Source organism: Giraffa tippelskirchi, chromosome 14 (assembly GCF_054371585.1).
Source record: "Giraffa tippelskirchi isolate mGirTip1 chromosome 14, T2T-mGirTip1v1.2.pri, whole genome shotgun sequence".
Lineage (NCBI taxonomy): Eukaryota > Metazoa > Chordata > Mammalia > Artiodactyla > Giraffidae > Giraffa > Giraffa tippelskirchi.
This window is the reverse complement of record NC_137288.1, coordinates 16,271,867-16,299,147: the sequence shown is the minus strand read 5'-3', so window position 1 is coordinate 16,299,147 and position 27,281 is coordinate 16,271,867. Positions and strand designations below refer to the sequence as shown.

Here is a 27,281-nt window from a genome sequence, read left to right as displayed (position 1 = left end):
ATTTCTGTTGTTCCATCTTCAAGCTCATTGATTTTTTTCTCTGTCTCCTTCATTCTGCTGCTGAGCCTGTCCATTCAGTTTTTTAAGTCTCATTTTTTTTCTAGTTTCAAAATTTCCAGTTGATTCTAATTCGTATTAGCTGTTTCTTTGCTTAGTCTTTCTAATAACTTTTTCTTATGTTTCAAGCATGTTTGTATTGCCCACTGAAACACTTTAATGATGAATGTTTTAAAACTCCTGTTAGATCATTTCAGCATCTGAATCTTTTTCATGTTAGTATCTTTTGAGTCTCTTCTCATCCAGGTTGAGGTTTATTGGTTTTTGGTATGAGTGATTTTTTATTGTATCCTGGACATTTTGGTGGTGTGCTATAAGGCTGTGGACCTTATTTAATTGGAGAGGGAAATGGCAACCCACTCTAGTACTCTTGCCTGAAAAACTCCATGGATGGAGGAGCCTGGTAGGCTACAGTCCATGGGGTCGGGTCGCAGAGTTGGACACAACTGAACGACTTCACTTTCTTTCTTTCTATAGTTCCTTTTGGAGAAGGAAATGGCAACCCACTCCAGTGTTCTTGCCTGGAGAATCCCATGAATGGAGGGGCTTGGTGGGCTACAGTCTGTGGGGTTGCAAAGAGTCGGACACAACTAAGCAGCTAACACACACACACACACACACCCCTTATTTAAGTCTTCTGTTTTATCAGTCTCTTTTAAAAAGAGACTCATGCTGAGAACAGATGGCTATTGTCTGATTATCTCTAAAATATTAGTGTGTTTCTTGGTAGAGGAAACACAATTTTTTTTTTAGTGTTAGTTTTCTCATTTAGTGTCTACACACAATTTTCTCTGAATCTAAAAAATTTTACAATTATTGTGATAATAAATATTTTACTGTTTTCCTTTTCTGTGATGGTTTGTAATTAAAAGCTTTTTTTAAAGTACAGAATGATTCTTAAGATAGCATTTATCAAAGTACCCAGGTCCAGGATTCCTTGGAATCAGAGACATATTCTTATAATACATAGTATTTCCTTTAAAAGAATTCTAGTTCATGCAAGTTTACAAAATTCTTTATATTTACCAGAACAGAAATATTTTGCTTAACTTTCTAAACTGACAGTATTAGCATGAAGATAGAGTTGGTGATTGGAATAGTACCTTTTGGGCAGCTGGAGTATGTATCCTTAGCTTAATCGGCCTGCTCATCTGTAAATTTCTGGATTGGTGTTTACATACATTAGATATTGTAGCATTAACTCTGGAGGCTAGTGGTAAAGAATTCGCCTGCCAATGCAGGAGACAGAGACATGTGTTTGATCCCTGGGTCAGGAAGATCCCCTGGAGAAGGAAATGGCAACCCAACCCAGTATTCTTGTCTGGAGATTCCCATAGACAGAGGAGCCTGACGGGCTATAGGGTTGCAAAGAGTTACACGACTGAAGTGACTTAGCATGCATGCACCATTAACTAATTCAGAAGTTTGTCTAAATATGTGTATAGTGTTGGTGTAATTTCTTATTCAAGAAATTGGTGTTCAGTTTTTATAGAACATTCTGTAAGAGGAATCAGTAGGTCAGTAAAGCCTGACTCTTATCCTTGTTGCTTGTTTTTGCTCCTGATGTCAAGGCATGCTGCTCTGGCACTGGTCCTTTAATTTTTTTCTTATTTTTAAACTATTCCTCTGTTTATCTCCTCTGCTGCTGTAGGAGGGAAAGAGTTCTAATTTCTCACTAGTTCGTACAGTTTTGCTGCTTATTAATGACTCATTGCAACACAGTTGAACTTGGAAGCTGTATTGGATGAAGAAAATATACATTTTTATAGCATTTCGTTGCCTTGTTTTGCTGCTTTATTAACATGTAGGCAAAGAGGGTTGTTTATTTTTCTTAAAGAAGGTTTAAGCAGTAGACATATTTTAAGTATTCTTCTCCCTTTAATATCAGTTGACTTCTCAGAAATGTTTCTCATCAAAATGGAAACAATAAGGCTGTTGGATACTTAAGATAAAAATGTGAGTTTAAGATAGTTATTGTACTGACCTACTTTTACTTGGATACATGTAAATTATGTGCCTTCCAGTACTTGAATGTTTTGTTGAAAGTTCCTAGTTTTTTTAAACCTTTGGCAGCAGTGAAGAGAGCTGTCGTTAGTTCTTAGCATGGTGATACTCTTAGGTTCGGTATCATCCATTCTGTCGTCTTTGTTCACATTGTTTTTACTCATTTAAAAAAAATATGTTTCCAGAATTATACTTAATTGCTGGAAACGTTGATTTTTCTTGAGTGACAAACCAATTAAGTGTGTATGACACCAGGCAACAAAGACACTTAAGATTCTCTGCTTATCTTGTCTCTGAAAAAAATCCATTATTCATCATCTTATTGTTTTTAAATACTAGGTAAAATTTTCAATACAATAGGAAAATTGCTTTGGAAATGGAGTAAATTGCTTGCCAGTTCAAAGGCTCTCTTTCTGAAGTTGAGGTTACTAAACATGATGTTGCTTATATTCATTATCTTTCAGACTCATTATACTGCTTTTCTAGAAGTAAACATGATAAGATTGTGACTTTTGCTAAAATGCAGCACCATCACTAAAAGAACTTAATGAAAAAGACTAAAAATCTCATTTTGTATACTATATTATATATTTAAGTGGTGATTTGAATTTTAATTGCATTTTGTATAAATATCCATTTTCTGGTTGACTTTTAAAAGAAGTGATCTTATACAGAAGTAAGAAACAGGAATTTTTGAGAGGAAGAATATTAATTCTGTTTCAGATTATGTAATTTTTGCCTAAACCATCTAAAGTGATCCGTGGCTTGCTGTAAGGATGTTCCATGGTGGAATTGAGAGTAATTGGAGTTGTTTGTAGATTCGATGAGAGATGAAGACAAGTATCCCTTTGATTAGGGGAGTGAAGTGTTCAAGACGGGTGTCAGTAGTGACTGCTGCTTCTCCGGACATTTGCTTTAAGCGGTGGTCTTCTGCCTTCTTGGTTTTAGTAATGATATGGTATTCCATCATATTTCAGTTCAGTTCAGTTCAGTCGCTCAGTTGTGTCCGACTCTTTGCGACCCCATGAACTGCAGCACGCCACGCCTCCATGTCCATCAACAACTGCCAGAGTCTACCCAAACCCATGTCCGTTGAATCGGTGATGCCATCCAACCATCTCATCCTCTGTCATCCCCTTCTCCTGCCCTCAATCTGTCCCAGCATCAGGGTCTTTTCAAATGAGTCAGCTCTTCGCACCAGGTAGCCAAAGTATTGGAGTTTCAGCTTCAACATCAGTCCTTCCAATGAACATCCAGGACTGATCTCCTTTAGGATGGACGGGTTGGATCTCCTTGCAGTCCAAAGGACTCTCAAGAGTCTTCTCCAACACCACAGTTCAAAAGCATCAATTATTCAGCGCTCAGCTTTCTTGATAGTCCAACTCTCAATATCCATACATGACTACTGGAAAAACCATAGCCTTGACTAAACGGACCTTTGTGGACAAAGTAATGTCTCTGCTTTTTAATATGCTATCTAGGTTGGTCATAACTTTCCTTCCAAGGAGCAAGCGTCTTTTAATTTAATGGCTGCAATCACCATCTGCAGTAATTTTAGAGCCCCCCAAAATAAAGTCAGCCACTGTTTCCCCATCTATTTCCCATGAAGTGATAGGACCAGATGCCATGATCTTAGTTTTCTGAATGTTGAGCTTTAAGCCAACTTTTTCACTCTCTTTCACTTTCATCAAGAGGCTCTTTAGTTCTTCTTCACTTTCTGCCATAAGGGTGGTGTCATCTGCATATCTGAGGTTATTGATATATCTCCCGGCTATCTTGATTCCAGCTTGTGCTTCTTCCAGCCCAGCATTTCACATGATGTACTCTGCATATAAGTTAAATAAGCAGGATGACAATATACAGCCTTGACGTACTCCTTTTCCTATTTGGAACCAGTCTGTTGTTCCATGTCCAGTTCTAAATGTTGCTTCCTGACCTGCATACAGGTTTCTCAAGAGGCAGGTCAGGTGGTCTGGTATTCCCATCTGCTTAGGAATTTTCCACACTTTATTGTGATCCACGCAGTCAAAGGCTATGGCGTAGTCAATAAAGCAGAAATAGATGTTTTTCTGAAACTCTCTTGCTTTTTCGATGATCCAGCGGATGTTGGCAGTTTGATCATGGTTCCTGTGCCTTTTCTAAAACCAGCTTGAACATCTGTAAGTTCACGGTTCACGTATTGCTGAAGCTTGGCTTGGACAATTTTGAGCATTACTGTTCTAGCTTGTGAGATGACTGCAATTGTGCAGTAGTTTGAGCATTCTTTGGCATTGCCTTTCTTTGGGATTGGAATGAAAACTGACCTTTTCCAGTCCTGTGGCCACTGCTGAGTTTTCCAAATTTGCTGACATATTAAATGCAGCACTTTCACAGCAGCATCTTTTAGGATTTGAAATAGCTCCACTGGAATTCCATCACCTCCACTAACTTTGTTCGTAGTGATGCTTCTTAAGGCTCACTTGACTTCACATTCCAGGATGTCTGATTCTAGGTGAGTGATCACACAATCGTGATTATCTGGGTTGTGAAGATCTTTTTTGTACAGTTCTTTTGTGTATTCTTGCCACCTCTTCTTAATATCTTCTGGTTCTGTTAGGTCCATACCATTTCTGTCCTTTATTGAGACCATCTTTGCATGAAATGTTCCCTTGGTATCTCTGATTTTCTTGAAGAGATCTCTAGTCTTTCCCATTCTATTGTTTTCCTCTATTTCTTTGCACTGATCACTGAGGAAGGCTTTCTTATCTCTCCTTGCTATTCTTTGTAACTCTGCATTCAAATGGGTGTATCTTTCCTTTTCTCCTTTGCTTTTCGCTTCTCTTCTTTTCACAGCTGTTTGTAAGGCCTCCTTAGACAGCCATTTTGCTTTTTTGCATTTCTTTTTCTTGGGGATGGTCTTGATTCCCGTCTCCTGTACAATGTCACGAACCTCTGTCCATAGTTCTTCAGGCACTCTGTCTATCAGACTTAGTCTCTTAAATCTATTTCTCACTTCCACTGTATAGTCATAAGGGATTTGATTTAGGTCATGGATTAAGCAACTCTAATTGTTGATATGAAGGTTTTTCCATGCTTTTTGGGTGACCAGTGTAGCATGGTGATCATCATCTTTGTAGATATATCTTACATATATTTTTAATTTTCATGAGATAATTAGAACTTGTGGTTAAAGTTAAATTACATTAATAAAAAAAGACCAAGGCTTTTGATGCATCTTCACAAATTATTCTCTCAAAAAGTTGTTCACTTTCTTACAGCAATTAAGAGTGCCTGGTTATCCAAGACTGTTGGCCATGCCAGATGTTAAGAATTAATTTTTGTCAGTTGTTTTAATTTGCATGTTTTTTAAGAGTCCTTTTTGAAAATGAAAATTATTCCCAGGCTTAAAATCTTTCATTGCCTTCCTCGTCACACTGAGCTCTTCCTTTCGGTTTCCCAGGCCGTGAGGCTCACTCGCCCCAGCCGCACTGGCGCTCTCCCCCCTGCAGTCCTCCAGGCTCTGTGGCCCCTTCTCTGTCTTCCTAGACCTTGGTGTGAGTGGCTGCTTTTCATCCAAGTGTCACTTGTTGAGACTCAGCTTCCTTGTTGATCCAAGAAGATCCTTCCTGTCACTTCCAGTCTTACCACTCCTTTATTGTCTTCCTAGTGCTTTTCCCGTTGAGTGTCCTGTGAGTCCCTGAGCTGTGTATTGCAGGGGTTTTGTTGCCTCTTTGCTTCTGTACCTACGGGGACAGTGCTGGCACGTAGTGGGCGGTCAAGTGTGTGTTGAAAGAGTTGAAACTCCTAATGTGGTGGAACATGATTGTCTTAGTTGTTTTTTCTTCCTTTGTGAATTGTCTTGGCTCATCTGTCATTCAAGGCATTTGTTTTTTTATCAATTTGAGAGACCTGCCTATATAGCATCGTTTTTCTGTTATATGCTGCATTTATTCCCCCTAGTTCCTTGTTTCTTTGATCATGCAGATTACAGACCTACGTTGTACCTGGCCATAGTAAGGACTCAGTAAACATCAGCCATCCATTTCCCTGAGCTTCTTGTCTAAGAGGCCTTCAGGGCTTCTTTCCCCAATATTCTGGCTGTCTAATTGAGCAGTCCACTCCCCATATTCAGTCTCTTGAATGAATTTACCCTCTGTGTCAGGGTGCAGACTCTGGCAGCCAGCAGGAGGACAAGGGGAAAGGGCCTCGTGGTAAGTTCAGGCAAGACCGCGTTGTAGGAATTAGCTTGGCAGGCTGGGGGTGTGCGTAGTGATGAGGGAATATCCATCTGCCAGTGGTTTCTTGGCTGCCAGGGAGCAGGGTGTTATCAGCAATAACTATAGAAATTTGTCTGTTTGTTTTTTTATTATACTTCTGTTTCATTGACTATGCTGAAGCCTTTGACTGTGTGGATCACAACAGAGTGGAAAAATTCTTAAAGAGAAGGGAATACCAGACCACCTTACCTGTTTCCTGAGGAACCTGTATGCAGGACAAGAAGCAACAGTTAGAACCAACCATGGAACAATGTACTGGTTCAAAATTGGAAAAGGAGTACGTCAAGGCTGTATATTGTTACCCTGCTTATTTAACTTACATGCAGAGTACATCATGGGAAGTGCTGGACTGGATGATCGCAAGCTGGAATCAAGATTGCTGGGAGAAGTATCAGCAACCTCACATAGGCTGATAATACCACTCTAATGGCAGAAAGCAAAGAGGAACTAAAGAGCCTCTTGATGAGGGTGAAAGAGGAGAGTGAAAAAGCTGGCTTAAAAGTCAGCATTGAAAAACTAAGATCATGGCATCCGGTCCCATCACTTCCTGGCAAGTAGATGGGGAAACAGTGACAGACTTTATTTTCTTGGGCTCCAAAATCACTGCGGATGGTGACTGCAGCCACAAAATTAAAAGACACTCCTTGGAAGAAAATCTGTGACAAACCTAGACAGCATATTAAAAAGCAGAGACATCACTTTGCCAACCTGGGTCCATCTACTGAAAACTATGGTTTTTCCAGTAGTCATGTATGGACATGAGAGTTGGACTGTAAAGAAGGCTGAGTGCCAAAGAATTGATGCTTTTGAACCATGGTGTTGGAGAAGACTCTTGAGAGTCCTTGGACAGCAAGGAGATCCAACCAGTCTATCTGAAGGAAATCAACCCTGAATATTCATTGGAAGGGCTGATGCTGAAATTGAAGCTCCGGTACTTTGGCCACCTGATGCAAAGAGCTGACTCTTTGGAAAAGACCCTGATGCTGGAAAAGATTGAGGGCAGGAGGAGAAGGGAACAGCAGAGGGTGAGATGGTTGGATGGCATCATCAACTCGGTGGACATGAGTTTGAGCAAGCTCTGGGAAATGGTGAAGGGCAGGGAAGCCTGGTGTGCTGCAGCCCATGGGGTCACAAAGAGTCAGACATAACTTGGTGACACAACAAAGAAGCATAGGTAATACAACCATTTTTGTTGTTGTTCAGTCACTAAGTTATGTTGATATTTCTCTCGGCAATCTTGATTCCAGCTTGTGAGTCATCCAGCCTGGCATTTTGCATGATGAGTTGGCATATGAGTTAAATAAGCAGGGTGACAGTATACAGCCTTGACATACTCCTTTCCCAGTTTTGAACCAGTCCATTGTTTCATGTCTGGTTCTAACACTGTTGCTTCTTGTTCTGCATACAGGTTTCTCAGGAGACAGGTAAGGTGGTCTGGTAGTCCCATCTCTTTTCAAAATTTTTCCACTTTGTTGTGTCCACACAGTCAAAGGCTTCAGTGTAGTCATTGAAGCAGAAGTAACATGTTTTTTTGGAGTTCCCTTGCTTTTTCTGTGATCCAGCAGATGTTGGCAATTTGACCTCTGGTTCCTCTGCCTTTTCTATCTAAATCCAGCTTGTACATCTGGAAGTTCTTGGTTCATGTAGCTTAGTATGAGAAAGTTAGCTTAGTATGAGGAGAAAAGAAAAGTGTGATTAGTAGAAGTGGGCCAGCTCTTACCCTGAGTGAAACCCTTACCATAGACAGGAGACAGCTTGCTCCACCTCAGTGCTCTGATCTTTCCTTTCTCCAGGTACCAGCTGGAGGATGAGTCCGCCCACTTGGATGAAATGCCACTAATGATGTCGGAAGAGGGCTTTGAGAACGAAGAAAGTGATTACCACACTTTACCACGAGCTAGGATCACGCGAAGAAAGAGAGGCCTGGAGTGGTTTGTCTGTGGGGGATGGAAGTTCCTCTGCACCAGGTTTGTCCCCCACCTCTGCCTAACCTCCTGCTCAGCGAGGTTGCATTGTATTTATAAGCTTAGCTTCTCAGCACATTTGTTTCCATGTCAAACTAAAGAAGCCACTCTCTAAATGAGATCGTGGAGAGTGTAAATAACCTTAGTCAGAACTAAACAGTGCTAATCCAAAAGAGACAGAAAGCCAAATTCACTTTTCTTGTCAGATGATTTAATGTTTAAACCCTGGAGAAGGAAATGGCAACCCACTCCAGTATTCTTAACCTGAAGAATTCCGTGGACAGAAGAGCCTGGTGAGCCCCAGTGCATGGGGTCGTGAAGTGTTGGACATGACTGAGTGACTAACACTTTAATGTTTAAAAGATGGAGACAATTCGTGACTTTGTGATTAATACATGGTAGAATTGATTCTTGTCACTGTGTTGATATTTATAAATTGATACTTATAAACTGTGTTCCTTTCTTTTCCATCTATAATTCTATAGGTACCCCTTGGCCTCTGTGGAGGATTGGTTCTAGGACCCCTTAAAAGTGAGAGTGATAGTCACTCATAGGTGTCCAACTCTTTGCGACCCTGGTCTGTAGCCCACCAGGCTCCTCTGTTCATGGATTTCTCCAGGAAAGAATACTGAAGTGGGTAGCCATTCCCTTCTCCAGGGGATCTTCCTTACCCAGGGATCAAACCCAGGTCTCCTGTGTTGCAAGAGGATTCTTTACCATCTGAGCCACCAGGGAAGTTCTCTAGGACCCCTGCAGTTACCCAATCAATGGATGCTCAAGTCTCTTACATAAAATAGCCTAGTATTTGCATATAGCTACACACATCTTCCTGTATACTTCCTTGTTAGTATTTTTGTTTTTTCAGGTAAACATGTATATCTTTCAGATTTTTTTCTATTATAAGTTACTATAAGGTATTGAATATAGTTCCCCGTGTTGTATCCTTGTTGTTCATCTGTTTTATATATAGTAGTATGTATACGTTTATCCCAAACTCCTAATTTATCCCCTTTCTCGCCACCTCCTGCTATCCTCTTTGGTAACCTTAAGTTTGTTTTCTATATCTGTGATTATGTTTTTTGTAAGGAAGTTCATTTGCATCATTGTTTAGCTTTTGCATATAAGCACTATCACATGATATTTGTCTTTGACTGACTTCACTTAGTATGATAATCTCTAGATCCATTCATGTTGCTACAGATGGTATTATTTCATTCTCTTTTATGGCTGAGTAATATTCCATTGCATATCTGTCCCACATCTTTGTCCATTCCTCTGCCGGTGGACACTTTGGTTGCTTCCATGTCTTTGCTGTTGTAAACGGTGCTGCAGTGAACACTGGTGTATGTGTATCTTTTCGAATTAGAGTTTTCTCCAGATATACACCCAGGAGTGAGACTGCTGGATCATATGGTGACGATAGCTTTTAAGGAACCTCCATACTGTTCTCCCTGAGCATCTCTGGTGGCTCAGACAGTGAAGTATCTGCCCGCAGTGCAGGATACCTGGGCATGATCCCTGGGTTGGAAAGATCCCCTGGAGAAGGGAATGGCAGTCCACTCCAGTACTTTTGCCTGGAGAATTCCTTGGACAGAGGAACCTGGTGGGCCACAGTCCATGGGGTCATAGAGTCAGACACGACTGAACGACTTTCAGTATACTGTTCTCCCTAGTGGATGTACCGATTTACGTTCCTACCAGCAGTGTAGGTTCCTTTTTCTCCACACCCCCTCCAGCATTTATTATTTGTATACTTTTTAATGATGGCCCTTCTCACCAGTGTGAGGTGGTACCTGTGGTACCTTTTATAAATCTGTTTTGAACTGGATTGGTCTAAGACAGGTGTGTCAGACCCATAAGCAGGGTCTGGAGATAGAGGTTGAGCATTGTTGTTACTGTTCTGATAGTGGAAGCCACCTGCAACGATGACTTTCCTAAAAGCATCAGTAGGCATGTGGCATAGGTCTGTGACGGGGAAAGAAGGGGGTACCTTGGGGAAAAGGACAGTTTTGGAAAGGAAGGCTTATACTCCTTTTTTTTAGGCAGCAGAAAAAATGGGGAGGAACAGTGAAATAGTGTTGGAGAAGATGACTTTTATCCGTAATTGGGACCATTAGTTCATTTAAGTGAGAAGGTGTCTGGGATATAGATGAGGACTAAAAAGGAAAATTGGTCATGCTTTGATAGAGATCATCTGTAATCAACAAAGGAAGATCAATAATCATGCATTTGTATCAAACCTAGCATAATTTTATTACTATTTGTCCATCAGGGAGAGGCTTGGCCGTTACAACAGCAGCTCTGAAGCGTGAGGGTGGTCACGGTGGGAACGGTGGCCAATGTTGTCGATTGAGGAGACAGCTGCAGTGGATGGGTTTGGGTGGCACCGTTTGATGGTGTGGCCTGTGTTCTTCATTAATGTGGGGTGGAGAAAGGGGTTGGACTCGACCCCATGGTTCTGTCTGAGGTGCGCGTTCTCACCATGGTTGAAGCCAAGAACTAGAAGAGTGCCTGTCATGAGAGTTAAGGGGAAAGCTAGGGGTTGAAGAAAAGTCTGGCTTGACGAGCCAAAGCTTTTCCTCCCTCTTTGCTCCATGGACTGGGAGAAGTGCCAGGACAGGGCCTTGTGCTCTCAGAGCAGTAGATCCTGATTTGCCATCTTCCAGTAGAGAACACTTCCCAGAGGAATCCTGAAGTGGAGATGAGCGTCTGTTGTGCGTGGAGGATCTCTGGGTGACAGTGTTTCTGAAGACTGAGGACGTGGGGGCGGGCACGGACGGACAGAAAGCTGTGAGGACATAGTGTGGTCTCGTGTCTGCAGTGTGAGCTCCACGAAGGTGGCCTGTGCTGTAGAAGTGGTGACTTACCCGTCCCGGTCAGATATTTGCCAGGGATTGTGAGCATTAACAACACTGAATACACTGTTGAGTTATTTTTGGTTTCTTACAGGGTTTTGTTTTTACCAAATGGAACATAGCCAAATTTTGGATTTCATTTGTAGTATTCCTTTTCTTACTGAAGATATATTTGAAAATATAGATATTAGAAGCAAAAACACCCATGTTTTGGGGAAATTAAAACAGCTGAGTAACGTACACTCGACATTTGTGTAAAGTCTTCTGTCTTAGCAAACGGTGATCGAGTAGGCATGATCGTCATGGCGGCTTTGCTCACGAGTGTCTCTTTTCACGTGGACCACAGTGACCTGAGACGTGGCCACACTGCATGTTCAGTAGATACCTGCTGCACCAGGAAATCATTGCAGAAATTAAAACTACCTTACAGGACAAAGTATACAGTTAGCAACTTACATTGGTCTTGTTTTCCTTATTTCTTACAGATTTCCAGTTATGAATGTTTGTTAACCTTTTTATTTACTAAATACCAGGGATTATAACTCGTATGCTTGGGGCTTCCCTGGTGGCTCAGATGGTAAAGAATACTCCTGCAGTGCAGAAGACCTGGGTTTGATCCCTGGCTTGGAAAATCCCCTGGAGAAGGAAGTGGCTACCCACTCCAGTGTTCTTGCCTGGAGAATTACATGGATAGAGGAGCCTAACAGGCTACCGTCCATGGGTTGCAGAGTTGGACACAACTGAGTGACTAACACAATGACAAGACATTATAAAATTGTGTTACTAAAATTATTAGGTGATGGATCAAAAAGTAGAAGTTGTGTAAAATTAGTTTAATTGCAGAAGAAAATGTTAGTGAATATTGTAGTAAAGGTAGCAAATAATGTTAGTGAGCTCTAGATATTTCTGTGTATTTTTACTTGTAGATTCTGTGAGTAGTAAGGCTTACTTTAAAATAGTTCTTCTTCAGGGATTGAGTAGGCTTTAATTTCTTCATGGCTTAAGATCTTCCTTCTCATTTTTATTATTTGGCAAAAATTCCGACTCTGACAAATTTGATTCTGAAAAAAATTTTTCTGTGATCTGTCTTCTAAACCTTTGAGTGTCCTCCACGTGAGTTACTGTGATGCACTCAGATATGTAGTTCTGGGGGTGGAAGTGGAGCAGTAATGCCTTTCTCAGGAGATTTACATTTCACTCCCTATCGAAAATCACTTTGTCCCATGAAAGTGGAGCCCCTGAGTGGCGTTTCCATATGAAGGGGCCGGTATCAAATGCTAGGATTATTCCTGGATCTCAACGGCCTCTACCCTCTCAGTTAACCTGCAGCACATTTGGAGTGCAGAAGCGTGGGAAAATGCAGATCTTTCCAGAGGACACGAGTGCCGGGTTGCTTCTGGCTTGGTGACCAAAGGTACCTGATGGGTGGAATATTTATTTATTTATTCAGGAAGCTCTAAATTTGTGAAGTTACCTAATTACGGTCACTTAAAATTTTAGAAGACAGGATCTTGGTATGTAGATGCTTTATTTAATATTGGAGTACTACTTTGATTGTAGAGGCATCTGTGAAAAGTTACTAACCCTAAAATGTTTTTAAGTAAAAAGGATACTTTGTGCATTACTGAATTTAGTTTCAATTTGCATATAAATGGGAGAGTCTCTTCAGAGTGATGAGTCATTGAGGCAGCCTTTTGTGCCCCTGCCCTTGTTCTGGGTGCAGGCTCCTGGCTTGTTCAGGGGCAACTCTGCTGCTCCTTCTCACTCACCAGTACTTACCAGTGTATTTTATTCTTGTTTCTTTGCCTTCAAAATTGCTCATGTTTACTTTCTGCCTTAGCTTTACAACTCCATAAGACTTACATGTACTTTTTGATAACAAATATCTTCTTTACTTGGTAGCACCTGTTCTCTCTCTGTCTTCTGTCTCCATAATCCAGTGGCAGTTCTGGTAGCGCCCCAGGCTTTTGTGCGCTTATTTAATCTTGTGACACCACTGGACTTCATCAGTTCAGTTCAGTCACTCAGTCATGTCTGACTCTTTGTGACCCCATGGGCTGCAGCACACCAGGCCTCCCTGTCCATCACCAACTCCCGGAGTTTACTCAAACTCGTGTCCATTGAGTCAGTGATGCCATCCAACCATTTCACCCTCTGTCACCCCCTTCTCCCACCTTCAATCTTTCCCAGCATCAGGGTCTTTTCAAATGAGTCAGTTGTTCGCATCAAGTGGCCAAAATATTGGAGTTTCAGCTTCAACATCAGTCCTTCCAATGAATATTCAGGACTGATTTCCACTAGGATGGACTGGTTGGATCTCCTTGCAGTCCAAGGGACTTTCAAGAGTCTTCTCCAACACCACAGTTCAAAAGCATCAATTCTTTGGCGCTCAGCTTTCTTTATAGTCCAACTCTCACATCCATACATGACTACTGGAAAAACCATAGCCTTGACTAGACGGACCTTTGCTGGCAAAGTAATGTCTCTGCTTTTTAATATGCTGTCTAGGTTGGTCATAACTTTTCTTCCAAGGAGTAGGCCTCTTTTAATTTCAGAGCTTCAGTCACCATCTGCAGTGATTTTGGAGCCCAAAAAAATAAAGTCTCTCACTGTTTCCAATGTTTCCCCATCTGTTTGTCATGAAGTGAAGGGTCCAGATGCCATGATCTTAGTTTTCTGAATGTTGAGCTTTAAGCCAACTTTTTCACTCTTCTCTTTCACTTTCAAGAGGCTCTTTAGTTCTTCTTCGATTTCTGCCATAAGAGCAGTGTCATCTGCATATCTGAGGTTATTGATACTTCTCCTGGCAATCTTAATTCCAGCTTGTGCTTCATCCAGCCCAACGTTTCTCATGTTGTACTCTGCATATAAGTTAAATAAGCAGGATGACAATATACAGCCTTGACGTACTCCTTTCCCTATTTGGAACCAGTCTGTTGTTCCATGTCCAGTTCTAACTGTTGCTTCCTGACCTGCATACAGGTTTCTCAAGAGACAGGTCAGGTGGTCTAGTATTCCCACCTCTTTTAAGAATTTTCCACAGTCTGTGGTGACCCACACAGTCAAAGGCTTTGGTGTAGTTAATAAAGCAGGAATAGATGTTTTTCTGAAACTCTTGCTTTTTCGATGATCCAGCGGATGTTGGCAGTTTGATCTCAGTTCCTCTGCCTTTTCTAAAACCAACTTGAACATCTGGAAATTCACGGTTCACATACTGTTGAAGTCTGGCTTGGAGAATTTTGAGCATTGCTTTGCTGACATGTGAGATGACTGCGATTGTGCAGTAGTTTGAGCATTCTTTGGGATTGGAATGAAAACTGACCTTTTCCAGTCCTGTGGCCACTGCTGAGTTTTCCATATTTGCTGGCATATTAAGTGCAACACTTTTACAGCATCATCTTTTAGGATTTGAAATAGCTCCACTGGAATTCCATCACCTCCACTAGCTTTGTTCGTAGTGATGCTTTCTAAGGCCCACTTGACTTCACATTCTAGGATGTCTGGTTCAAGGTGAGTGATCACACCATCGTGATTGTCTGGGTCGTGAACATCTTTTTTGTATAGTGCTACCTTTTTTGTATAGTGTGTATTCTTGCTACCTCTTCTTACTATCTTCTGCTTCTGTTAGGTCCCTACCATTTCTGTCCTTTATTGAGCCCATCTTTGCATGAAATGTTCCCTTGGTATCTCTGTTTTTCTTGAGGAGATCTCTAGTCTTTCTCATATTGTTTTCCTCTATTTCTTTTCATTGATTGCTAAGGAAGGCTTTCTTATCTCTCCTTGCTATTCTTTGGAACTCTGCATTCAAATGGGTATATCTTTCCTTTTCTCCTTTGCTTTTCGCTTCTCTTCTTTTCACAGCTGTTTGTCAGGCCTCCTTAGACAGCCCTTTCGCTTTTTTGCATTTCTTTTCTTGGGGATGGTCTTGATCCCTGTCTCCTGTACAGTGTCACGAACCTCTGTCCATAGTTCATCAGGCACTCTATCAGATCTAATTCCTTGAATCTATTTCTCACTTCCACTGTATAATCATAAGGGATTTGATTTAGGGCATACCTGAATGATTTAGTGGTTTTCCCTACTTTCTTCAATTTAAGTCTGAATTTGGCTATAAGAGGTTCATGATCTGAGCCCCAGTCAGCTCCTGGTCTTGTTTTTGCTGACTGTATAGAGCTTCTCCATCTTTGGCTGCAAAGAATATAATCAATCTGATTTCGGTGTTGACCATCTGGTGATGTCCATGTGTAGAGTCTTCTCTTGTGTTGTTGGAAGAGGGTGTTTGCTATGACCGGTGCGTTCTCTTGGTAAAACTCTATTAGCCTTTGCCCTGCTTCATTTTGTACTCCAAGGCCAAATTTGCCTGCTACTCCAGGTGTTTCTTGACTTCCTACTTTTGCATTCCAGGCTCCTGTAATGAAAAGGACATCTCTTGGGGGTGTTAGTTCTAGAAGGTCTTGTAGGTCTTCATAGAACCGTTCAGCTTCAGCTTCTTCAGCATTACTGTTTGGGGCATAGACTTGGATTACCGTGATATTGAATGGTTTGCATTGGGAATGAACAAAGATCACTCTGTCGCTTTTGAGATAGCATCCAAGTACTGCATTTTGGACTCTTGTTGACTATGATGGCTACTCCATTTCTTCTAAGGGATTCTTGCCCACAATAGTAGATATAATGTTAAATTCGCCCATTCCAGTCCATTTTAGTTCACTGATTCTTGAAATGTCGATGTTCACTCTTGCCATCTCCTGTTTGACATCTCTCAGACTTCATAGTGGCTCCCTAACCATTACTTTTTCACTATTAGTAGCAGAGTGTTATGAATAATTTATTTACATTTTGGAAGTCTAGGAACCTTAGGTTTTTCTATACAGGGTTATTGAGAAAAAATAAACTGTTGAATATGTGTTTTTAGCCTTTGGTATTTAATTTAGAGTTTATAGAGTATGACAGTTCAGAAGTTACTGGGATGTTAATTTCCTCTGCTGCTGACAGTGGTGTCGATACTGAGGTTTTTATTCTAGTAGATGTTTACAGTGTCATGTGACGAAGACAGTGGTTTTACATTTATAGAGCGTTTTGCCGGTAGACCATGTTGATACCAGCATGAACTCTGGAAAATCCACATTTTTTCAGTTTTATATTTAGTTTTTCAAACACTGAGCTTGGCTGTCCTTTGTTCATCTTAAGACTTGTCTGACTTTTTGCACATTAAGCCATTAGATTAGATAATTACATGTTTCAGAAGAAAAATTCACATCTGAATGCATTCCTGGAGGGTTTCTCCTGTACCTGAGGTGCTGAAGGAGTGTACACCCCCCAAGGACCACTGTCCCATCTGCCGTGCTGCCCGCAGCATGTTCTGTGTCCACCAGCCCTGCTCCACAGCTTCCCTGGGTTGCTGGGAATATGCTTGATCTTTGGTGGTCAATATGCTAGTCACTGGACAGGTGGCTGTGGAGTCCTTGAAATGTGGATGGTGTGACTGAGGAACTGGACCTTTTATTTTACTTAATAGTAAGTAATTCTCACTAAAATAGCCACATGTGGAGAAGGGATGCTTTATTAGGCAGTTAGTTTTTGTGACAGTGTTGTAGGGTTGGATAAGATGGTTGGATGGCATTATTGACTCGATGGACATGAGTTTGAGCTAGCTCCGGGAGTTGGTGATGGACAGGGAAGCCTGAAATGCTGCAGTCCACGGGGTCACGAAGAGTCGGACATGACTAAGTGACTGAACTGAACTATAAGGTTGGAGAGCTAAAAACAGGAGGCTAAAAACACATATTCAATAGTTTATTTTTTCTCTGTAACTCTGTATAGAAAAAAAACTAAGGTTCCTAGCCTTCCAACATGTAACTGAATTATTCATGACACTCTGCTACAAATAGTGAAAAAGTATGGGTTAGGGAACCTCTATAAAGTCACCTGTGACATCACAAGGTCCACACTGAGCTCCTGGCACAAGGCCTGCCTCCCTCAGGGAAGCACTGAGCTCTGTGTCTCCTTCCAGACCTAAGGTTTTCTGAGCACAGCCAGGAACCTGCTGGATATTCAGGAGGAATAAAATTGCAATTTAAACACCTAGTGTATTCCCTCATACAGCACATCTAAGTGTTCTATGTTTGTTAGTGATTTCTTTTTTTTTTTTCTTTTTTCAATGTGGTGCACTTCATGAATCTGCATGTTATCCTTGCTCAGGTGCCATGCTAATCTTTTCTACATCGTTCCAGTTTTAGCATGTGTGCTGCTGAAGCGAGCACTATAAAGTGATGTTTAAAGATAACCTCAGAATGATTGGAATAGAGGGAAGACATGCCGTGAATTGGACATAAGAAGTCCAGTTGTGTCACCCTCATTTCATTGTCATGCCTTCTAAGACCGGCACTGTCACAGTAACGCTGTCACAGAGAGAGGTTAGGCATGTCTGCCTCCTCCTCCTGGTTGGTGGTTCTATTGTTCTAACCTTGGCTTCAACTTCCCTTCCCTAAATAAACCATTGCAAGTCTTTCTCTACATTTTGGAAATTTTAATTAAACTGAATTGTCAATACTGAAGTTTAAATTCATGATTATTTTATGCTTAATAAAGATGAATTTGATACCTTTTCATCATTTTCTGAAGTATTTTAATAAAAGTTCTCCCACTAGAAACTTTATACGCTCTACTCAAATATAATGGTTGAGTAGAGGAAGGGGACGTCCCAGGAAGGGGACGAGTTTGTACCCCTGGAGCCCTGGCACTGTTGGAGCAACAAGGATAGATTTAGCATTAAAATCTGTACCTCATAGGTGAAGGTAACTATATGAAAATACAGTCAAGCTTTTGCTACCGTTTGAATAGTCCATTAAACGTTGCTATTCTTTCAGAATATTGCATTGAGTCATAAGTCTTAATTTTATATTAATGCTACTAGAAAAGTCATCTTTTAAAGGAGGAAAAAAGTGACTACCTAAGAAAAGACAAGGATGGTCACATTTTAATTAATTGATGTCTAAGAGCCTTTATCAGAATCACCGAGTGGTGTATTGAGAATTACCAATAACATATGGTGACTCTTTTCTCAGTATATGTAGCCTTGACTGCTTCAGAATGTTAATGTTTTATTTTGCCCATGAGAGGGTCTAAACAGGGAAGGTAATCTCCCTGAGGCTCCAGGAGTCATCACACACTTGGGTAAGCTCTTTCGGTATTTTTATGTCAAATTTAAATTAGTGTAGCTGACCCATTTTAAGAGAGCCCCTACTACTTAACAGTAGATCAGCCATTGGTGTCTGGTAAATACAGAAACAATATTGGCTCTAGATATTTAGAATTAATTGTAAAACATTTAGAAAAACATACACAATGCGTATCTTTTGTTTCATGCAGTTGCTGTGATTGGCTGATAAATATTTGTCAAAGAAAGAGAGAATTGAAAGCTCGTATGGTGTGGCTTGGATGTCCGGAAAAGTGTGAAGAAAAACATCCCAGAAATTCTATAAAAAACCAGAAATATAATATATTTACCTTTATACCTGGGGTAAGATTGTTAAATTCTTGACAATGCACTGGATATTGAGATTACTGACTTTGTTCTCATTTTTTTTCTCTCGTTAATTCTGTCACATCCAAATCAGAGACCTTTGAACCACGAGTGTTTCAAATAATTGTGAAATAATTCATATACTTTCCTTCTTTTTTTGTTTTCATATGTTTTAAATAGCCACATAGTAAAGTTCAACTCAAGAAAATTTATAGTCTGATTATTGCCTTCAGTTCCAGGTAAATATCACATTTATATCATTGTAGAAATAATCAAATCTAGATAAAATTACCAGAAAATAAGTCATAAATTTTGACTGGGAATTTGTTTGGAGGGAAATGTTGAGCATGTATAATGTTTAAAGCCTGCTAAGGCTGTCACTCAGGTGCATTTCTGGCTCAGTCTCTGTGGGGTCTCTGGGTCCTGTTGCACACTAGGTTTGTTGAGCCCTCTGAGCGTCTCTGGCAGGTAAGGGGTTTGATTCTAAATGCGATTTCACCACTCCTACCGTCTTGCTAGGGCTTCTCCTTTGCCCTTGGACGTAGGGTATCTTTTTAGTGGGATCCAACATTCTCCATATTAAAAAGCAGAGACATTACTTTGTCAACAAAGGTCCATCTAGTCAAGGCTATGGTTTTTCCAGTAGTCATGTATGGATGTGCTGCTAAGTCACGTCAGTCGTGTCCTACTTTGTGCGACCCCATAGACTGCAGCCCACCAGGCTCCCCCGTCCCCTGAGATTCTCCAGGCAAGAATACTGGAGTGGGTTGCCATTTCCTTCTCCACTGCATGAAAGTGAAAAGTGAAAGTGAAGTCGCTCAGTTGTGTCTGACTCTTTGTGACCCCATGGACTGCAGCCCATCAGGCTCCTCCAACCATGGAATGTGAGAGTTGGACTATAAAGAAAGCTGAGTGCTGAAGAATTGATGCTTTTGAACTGTGGTGTTGGAGAAGACTCTTGAGAGTCCCTCGGACTGCAGGGAGATCCAACCAGTCCATGCTAAAGGAGATCAGTCCTGGGTGTTCATTGGATGGACTGATGTTGAAGCTGAAACTCCAATACTTTGGCCACCTGGTGTGAAGAGCTGACTCATTTGAAAAGACCCTGATGCTGGGGAAGATTGAGGGCAGGAGGAGAAGGGGACGACAGAGGCTGAGATGGCATCACCAACTCGATGGATATGAGTTTGAATAAACTCCGGGAGTTGGTGATGGACAGGGAAGCCTTGCGTGCTGCAGTCCATGGGGTCGCAAAGAGTTGGACACAGCTTAGTGACTGAACTGAACTGAAGGCTGTCACAGTCAAAGTAAAATAACTTTTTACACAAACATGACTGAGTAACAAAACATTTATAAGCGCTTTTAGATTTATTTTCTACTTCACATTATACATTTCAGGCCTTGTTTTATTATTATATCAGTAGTTACCTTTAGGTACTATGCTAAATTTAAATTCTGAAATTTAAGTATTTATTACTTTTTATTGTTGCCTATGATATTTTTGTCTTAAATTATAAAGCTGAGATTGTATGTATTTAGAATAGTTGATTTATTTTTGCCTCATTCCCTATTTTAATAGATTTATTTATCTTTCTAAAGGCAAAAGAAAGCTGGTGCTGATTATTTTTCCATTATCAAAGTTTTTGACACATTTTAAATATTAGCTCTTATGCTATTTTGCAAAAAATACTCAATTACGTGAAATGAGGGCTGCTTTAGCTTTCATGTTTTTATTTAAATAACCGTGCTGACTTTATATTGGGCATTGATTAGCATCACCATCTGCCCCCATCCATCCAGTAGTTGTCAGATGCTTGATGTCTAATATGCACCTTTATTAAAACATGCAAAAGTAATGCCTCAATAATTAAAAGACTGCTTTTTTGTCAGGACAATAAAATATAAACTGTCTTCCAGGCAGATAAATATTCTCATCTTTATTGAATGAAGCTGCTGTTTTCTCCTTGGGTTTAAATTATTAAATACTCCCCGATTGGCTAAATACTGTACGTTTTCCTGATGCCCTCTGAGTTCACTCAGCAGACAGTAGTCTTGATTGCAGTGTGCAAGGTGGGCAGTACAGCTTAGTTTTGATCTGAATGAGTTCACTGAGCCTTTAGGATGGCTGTCCTGAAGAGACCTGTTGATGTGTCTGTAGCACTGTTACCGTGGGAATGACTTTTTCCTTAGATTATCTCTTAAATTAGTCTTTTCATCTAAAATGTAGTATTTTAGAAACATTTGGTAATTGCACAGTAGGAATTCTATGCCATTTTTAGCATGAATGGCAATTTCTGAATTGCTAATAGATATAATTTATACTAACTGAGATTTTAAAGAAATCACTGAGGAAAAAGAGCTTTCTTTCCTGCTGAGATTAATTTATGAAATGATTCAAAACATTTTAGACAGCAATTGAATGTGATTATAAATATAAATGTGTTATCAATGTAACTGATTTTTCAGTCACACACATAACTGTGTGACGATGTATACAGCTTCATTGTATAAAAACTGTGATTCCAGCCTCTTTAAGTCAACAATAAGTACTTAACCCATTGCTCTGCCCTTGGTAAAATTTCCATGCCTTTCAAGTTGTATTTAAAAATGGCATCAAGGAGATTTTGATTTAAAATTTGCAAGTTTGTAAGTTTCATTATAGTTGTAGTATGCTATTTAAGGTATTCTCATCTATAAACATGAGTTTTGTTCCATTTTGATTTTCAATTTAAATCTAGTAAGTGAGGCATTTGTGACTAGAAGTCTGTTAATATACTAGATCTTGGATTTTCTTAAGGATTATTCTACTTGAATTAAGAAATAAAAATGAAAATACAGGATTTGCATTCCTAAAAGATGTTATTGAATGATGACTTTAATTTAGTTTATATTTGAAAATATTGTTTAAGATCAACTACCAAGAGACTATAAAGAACATACAGGTAGTTTTCTTCATAAAAATTGGTGTATAATTTACATAGTTTTATATGTTTTCATTTCTTATACTTTGAGGGAAGTAAATGCGAGAGATTAATGTATTTTTATGTGTGTGAATTCATACCTATATACGATTTGTTTATTCACTGGATCTTTGTGAAGCTGCCTAATGTTCACATACAGAAAATGTGGCATGTCACGAGTGTTTACCACTTCATAAATATAAGGTTGCACCACTTTCCCAAAAGATTTTCTGAGTTTATGACTTACTAACATTGGCAAGGTTTTCCTATATATCTTGGGTGATATGCATGTAAAGATTCTTATGAAAGATGAATGTGGAAAACTGGAAGACTGCATACAAGGAAACAGAAAGCCAAAAGGTTTAACATAGTTGAAAGTTTTGTCTTTTTTTCAGTTTATTTTAAATATAATTTGAGGTAATCTTAGCTCTTTTTTGTGATTTAGTTATTGGAAAGCCATTGTCAAAATTAAGTTCATTGTGACTTGGCATATTCTCACTGTTGGTGGACATATAGTTAGATATTATACTGATTTTAATTATTTAAGGTATGAAAGATTTTTCTTGAAGAGATTATATTGATTTTTTTTCCTTTATCTTTTTAGGTTTTATATGAACAATTCAAGTTTTTCTTGAATCTCTATTTTCTGATAGTATCCTGCTCACAGTTTGTACCAGCATTGAAAATAGGGTATCTCTACACCTACTGGGCTCCTCTGGTAAAAAGAAAAGACTTTAAAATTAAGTTAAATTGTTTAGTATTTAAAATACAGTTGTAAGAGTTGAGGTGGTTAAAAGATAAATTGAACAGATTTTTGAAATGTGACATTGTTGCTGTGTGTCACTGCACTTTTGTTAAAGGGTTTCTTGAGTCCTCGGCAGCGGCAGCCCTGGTGCTAGGTCGGCTAGAGACATTACAAAGCACTTTTGCTGGCGGGGCTGGGGGTTCTCTTGGGCCCCAGGGGGTCAGCTCCGTGTCCCAGCCCAGCTCCCTCCTGCGCTGGGAGAGAGCAGGCGCCCTGTGCAGAGTAGGTGCCACTGGCAGAGGGCACAGCAGTTGCACAAGGTCCTGGCGTGCTGCTGGAGCATGTGGATGTGCAGCTGTGGTGGGAGGGGGCCCACGGGGCAGTGGGCTATCGAGTTTCCTCCTGAGTGGGGTGGGGCACGGGCCACTCAGTGGGGGGCCCTCAGGCTGACGCCGCAGTCCTAACCAGCCACACCACTGTGCAGAGGAAACACAGGCGGCTTCTGCTGCGTTGTTTTCTCTCTCTTTTCTCCTCACTGGAGGCGGTTTTCTGATGTTTAACTTGAAGTGCATATTAAGATGTGAATTTTAAAACTTTTTTTGGGTACAGTGAGAATCATAAATCTTACACTGTTTTCCTTTTGTAGTGTTTATTGCTTTTTGTCATTTTTCATTTTCGTTTATTGTATGCTTTACAACTAGTATAAATTGAATGAAAAACTAAAACTAGTAAAAGGATTTTCCCTTTTTTGTTAAAGTCCAATTTTCTCAAATTCTTCGTTTTATTTTGTTTAAAGGGATTTGTCTTGGCTGTTACTATCATGAGAGAAGCAGTTGATGAATTTAGGCGTTTCCAGCGAGACAAGGAAGTGAACTCACAACTGTATAGCAAGCTTACAGTAAGAGGTGAGCAAGACACTTTTAATCCTATTTACCATTGGTTCATGTGACCATCATTCTAGAATGAGCATAATTGTAAGAAAACGTCTTAGTTTTGTTACTGAAAATAGTATTAATCAGTTACATGTTATCTAATTAATTTTCCTATAATAGTATGATGCATATGATTTCAGGATAGATTTTTATTCTCTCGATGCTTGAATGTATGTATGTATGTATGAATATAAATGTATACACACGCCCTTAAACACATGCATGCACATGTACATATACAGGTGTGTATATATATATATATGTTTATATGTAGATAGTTACATAGTATGCTCTGTTACAGTCTGTATAGAATGCTTGTGTACTAGACACACATGAAACCCAAATTATGTGTACACATAGTAAAGCATAGCATCACCTCATTTAAAGTCTCCCTGCAGTCTGTTTTAAACACAGTCATCAAGACCAGACATCTGGTACCGTGACCTGAAACTCTCCTTAGGGAGTAGGACTTTGTGCGCCTGAAACGAACGTAGAGATCCACAATGGAAACCGATGTGTGCTGGTTTCCCTGCACCCTTCACTTAGGGCTTGGACCGTTGTCTGGTTTATGGGTTAGGGGTTGTCTCTTTGGTTTTCAGTCCACTGTAGAAAAGAAGCAGTGTGATAGGGAGAGAATGTGTGAAGCTATTATGATAAGCATGAGGACAGGAAAAGGTGCCAGTGAGAAACTCAGTGAAGATTCTTAGCACCTTGGAGCCTGTCTGGAAACAGAATTCAGAGTGGAGTGGATTTTAGCCCCTTGTTAGATATATGTGATTTGGAACTATGTTGTCTCGTTCTGTGGGTTGTATTTTTTCTTTCTTTACGGTGTTCCCTGATGCACAAGTTTTTATTTTCATTAAGTCCCAAGTTCATCTGTTTTTTTTCTTTTGTTGCTTATATTTTGGGGTTGTATCTAAGAAATAGTTTGCCAACCCAAAGTTGCAAAGATTTACTTCCATATTTTCTTTTAGGAGTTTTATAGTTTGAGCTCTTACATTCAGGTGTATGACCCATTTTCATTTTATATTTTGTATGTGGTATCGCTTCACATTCTCTTACATGTGAATACCAAGTTGTCCCGGTATCATTTGTTGAAAATATTATGCTTTGTCAATTGAACTGAAAAATTAATTATTAAAAAGCTTTGATGCTTTAAATATTGGCATGGTAGAGGAAAGGTGTGTTGTATAAAAAAGAAGGTAGCTTTAGTTCTGGGGAAAAGACTCCCTAGAATAGCCAGGTAAATTAGGTTTAACTTTGGTTTGTCTGTTTTAGAATACACTATAGATCTTGGCTTATGTTCTCTGTTGTTTTATATTGTGGAATTTGGGCTGAGCAGAGATTTGTTACTGTGCACTGATTCTATTATTCACAAATGAACAGTGCAGTGATGTCAGCAAAATGAAGAGTAGGCAGCTCCACAGATCAATCAGGACCTGGCAGAGCTAACTTGTCAGGACTCTGGAAAACGTCAGAGCCTCACAGCATCTAGGGGATTATTGAATCCAGGAAAAGGCCACTTGAAAACAGTAGGAAAGCTCCTTGGTCTTTTCATCTGCCCTTGCTCCACCCTGTCCCCGTCCCGGCACCCTCCATGAAGATGGCAGCAGCCAGATCCTGATTTGGGACTCTGGACGCTGACTCTGAAGAGTGTGGAGCAGAACTTATTTGTGGTGAATTGTCTTTGTCTGTCTAACCTGTGTGGGGGCTACCTGAAGGACTGACCCAGTTGGCTCGTCTGTCTCTCACCTAACCTGCAGCTCCGGGCAGGAAAGCTGCAAAGCTGCAGGTGTTTCTCGTTGCGTAGGCTGGGGTCCAGCTGCAGCAGCCGGGCAGAGATCACAGCCGGGCAGGAAGAGTCGGCAGAGAATCCGAAGTGCCCCTGTTGGCCCCGGGGGAGTTTGAAAGCCATGCTCAAGGCTGGATGCAGGCTCAGGGCAGGCAGAAGCAAGGGCTGAGGTGGAGCTGCGACCAGGGCTCCCGCACGGAACCGCAGTCTGCAGAGGCTGTGAGCGGCTGTGCCTGCTCCTGTCTTTGTGCTTGCTCCCTTCCCTTCCTCCCTTCCTCCCTTCATCCCCTCCTTTTTCCTCACATGCAAGATCTCTTTCAAACACTGGTTGAATATAAGCTAAAGTAAGAAAGACTTGAGAGACTGCATGTGACAAAGAATACATGCTTTACAAAAATAGTTTGGAAAAGTCACTAGATATACATGGCTACAGCATATACTAAGCAGCAAAACAAACCCAAAAGAGGGGGAAATATCTCATTTCCTGAGTTAGCAGATGATAATACTCAAAATGTCTGGGTTTCCACAAAAAATTACAGAGAATGCATTTCACAGAAGACATTAACAAAAACTGTCTCTGACGAAGCCCAGACATTGGACTTCCTAGACAGACATGAACCTCACCCACCTCAGTTATGTTCTGAAGCTAAGAGAGATAGTGGACATATGCTGAAAGATACCAGAACAGTGTGTTGGCAGATAGAGCATATCTATAAAGGTATGTCAGGATTAAAAAAAAAAAAGCAAGAAATTCTGATACTGAAAAATACAGTAAATGAAAGAGAAACTCACTAGAGACTTTCAGTAGCAGACTTGAGCTGGCAGAAGAAAGATCAGCGAGCCTGAGCCTCTGGTCACTGAAAATGGTCCAGCCTGAGGAGTAGAAGGAAGAGCAGTGAGCAGGTCCCAAGAGACTTGTGGGGCAGCGTCAGGGGTACTGAGGTGTCCAGTGGAGTCTGCGCTGGAGAGGAGAGGGGAGATGTGAAGGGTTATGGCCATCGACCCCCAGTTTTGACAAAAGATACAAATCTACACATTGAGGAAGTTCCTGAAGCCCAGGAGGATCAGAGTGGAGACCCACACTGAGACACAGCATCATCACATGGTCCAAACCCTGGGGCCACGAGCGCAGCCCTCGAGCAGCTCAGGAGGCAGCTCCTCCAGGCAGGGTCCTCGGCGGTAATGAGCACACTGCGGGCTTCTCGTCAGAAACTGGAGGGCAGAAGGAGTCGGAGAAGGGAAAGCTGTCAACAGAAATTCTGTATCTAGTAAAGCTGTCACTCAGAAGTGAAGGCGAAATGAAGAGCTGCCCAGATAAATTTAGAATTAAAGATAGGAGCTCAAGCAGATGCACACATACCCCTGCTCATCACGGCACTACATGTGGTCATCAGAAGATGTCAGTTGTCCGTCAGTGGATGAATGGCGAGGAATTGATGGTCTCTTCATAGCCTGGGATGTTATTCGGCTATAAAAGTTAATGAAACACTGATACATGACAGAACATGAGTGAACCTTGAAAATGCTGTGCTGTCTGAGAGAAGCGAGGTACCAGAGGTCATGTATTGTGTGGTGTCGCTCTAGAAACTCACGGAGCAGGTGAGTTAGAGTGCAGGTGAGGCTGCTGCGGCCAGGGAAGCAGGGGCGGGGCGCAGTCCAGTGGGCGAGGGCTTCTCTGGCTGTGGCGAGCACGTTGTGGAACTTTGTAAAGTTGGTTGTACAATACTTTGAATGTACTAAATGCCACTGAATTATTTACCTTAGAGTGGCTGCTTTTATGTCATTTTCACCTAAAATAGTATAAACTGTTGAGGAAGACAGACTGGTGTATATCTTCTGTGTGCTTTAGTCACTCAGTTGTGTCCGACTCTGCGACCCCGTGGACTGTAGCCCGCCAGGCTCCTCCGTCCATGGGATTTTCCAGGCAAGAATACTGGAATGGGCTGCCATTCCATCTCCAGGGGATCTTCCCGACTCTGGGATCAAATCCGGGTCTCCTGCATTGCAGGCAGACTCTACCAACTGAGCCACCAGGGAAGCGTGTATCTTTTACAATTCTGTATTATTTGAACTCAGATACTCTAAAACAATTTTAGTAGTTTCATTTCAAATACAAATGAAAATTTACCTTTTTAAAAAAATTAGTCATCGTTGGCCTGTGACCTGAGCAGTGGACATTTCACACGTGGGT

At 40.8% G+C, this 27,281-nt stretch overlaps 1 protein-coding gene and 1 non-coding gene across 14 annotated transcripts in view; one reads left to right on the top strand and one right to left on the bottom strand.

Moving 5' to 3' along the window:
- Nucleotides 1-27,281, top strand: part of ATP9B (ATPase phospholipid transporting 9B) — a 151,369-nt gene that overhangs the window by 7,426 nt on the left and 116,662 nt on the right. For 10 of the 13 annotated variants that reach the window (XR_014074995.1, XM_081563074.1, XM_081563070.1 and 7 more), the window contains exons 2-5: nucleotides 8,111-8,284; nucleotides 18,508-18,658; nucleotides 22,226-22,339; nucleotides 23,163-23,271. Coding sequence is in view for 9 of the 13 variants with exons in the window: in XM_081563074.1 (XP_081419200.1) it covers nucleotides 8,111-8,284; nucleotides 18,508-18,658; nucleotides 22,226-22,339; nucleotides 23,163-23,271 (548 nt within the window). In the remaining 4 variants the exon portion in view is untranslated. Of the gene's footprint in view, nucleotides 1-8,110; nucleotides 8,285-8,766; nucleotides 8,915-18,507; nucleotides 18,659-22,225; nucleotides 22,340-23,162; nucleotides 23,272-27,281 lie in introns of all 13 variants that reach the window. The other 3 variants (XM_081563077.1, XM_081563075.1, XM_081563073.1) reach the window with 2 other exon arrangements.
- LOC145535007 (U6 spliceosomal RNA) lies at nucleotides 17,293-17,399 on the bottom strand. Its single transcript, XR_014075174.1, has one exon. It is a non-coding gene; the product is annotated as a U6 spliceosomal RNA (small nuclear RNA).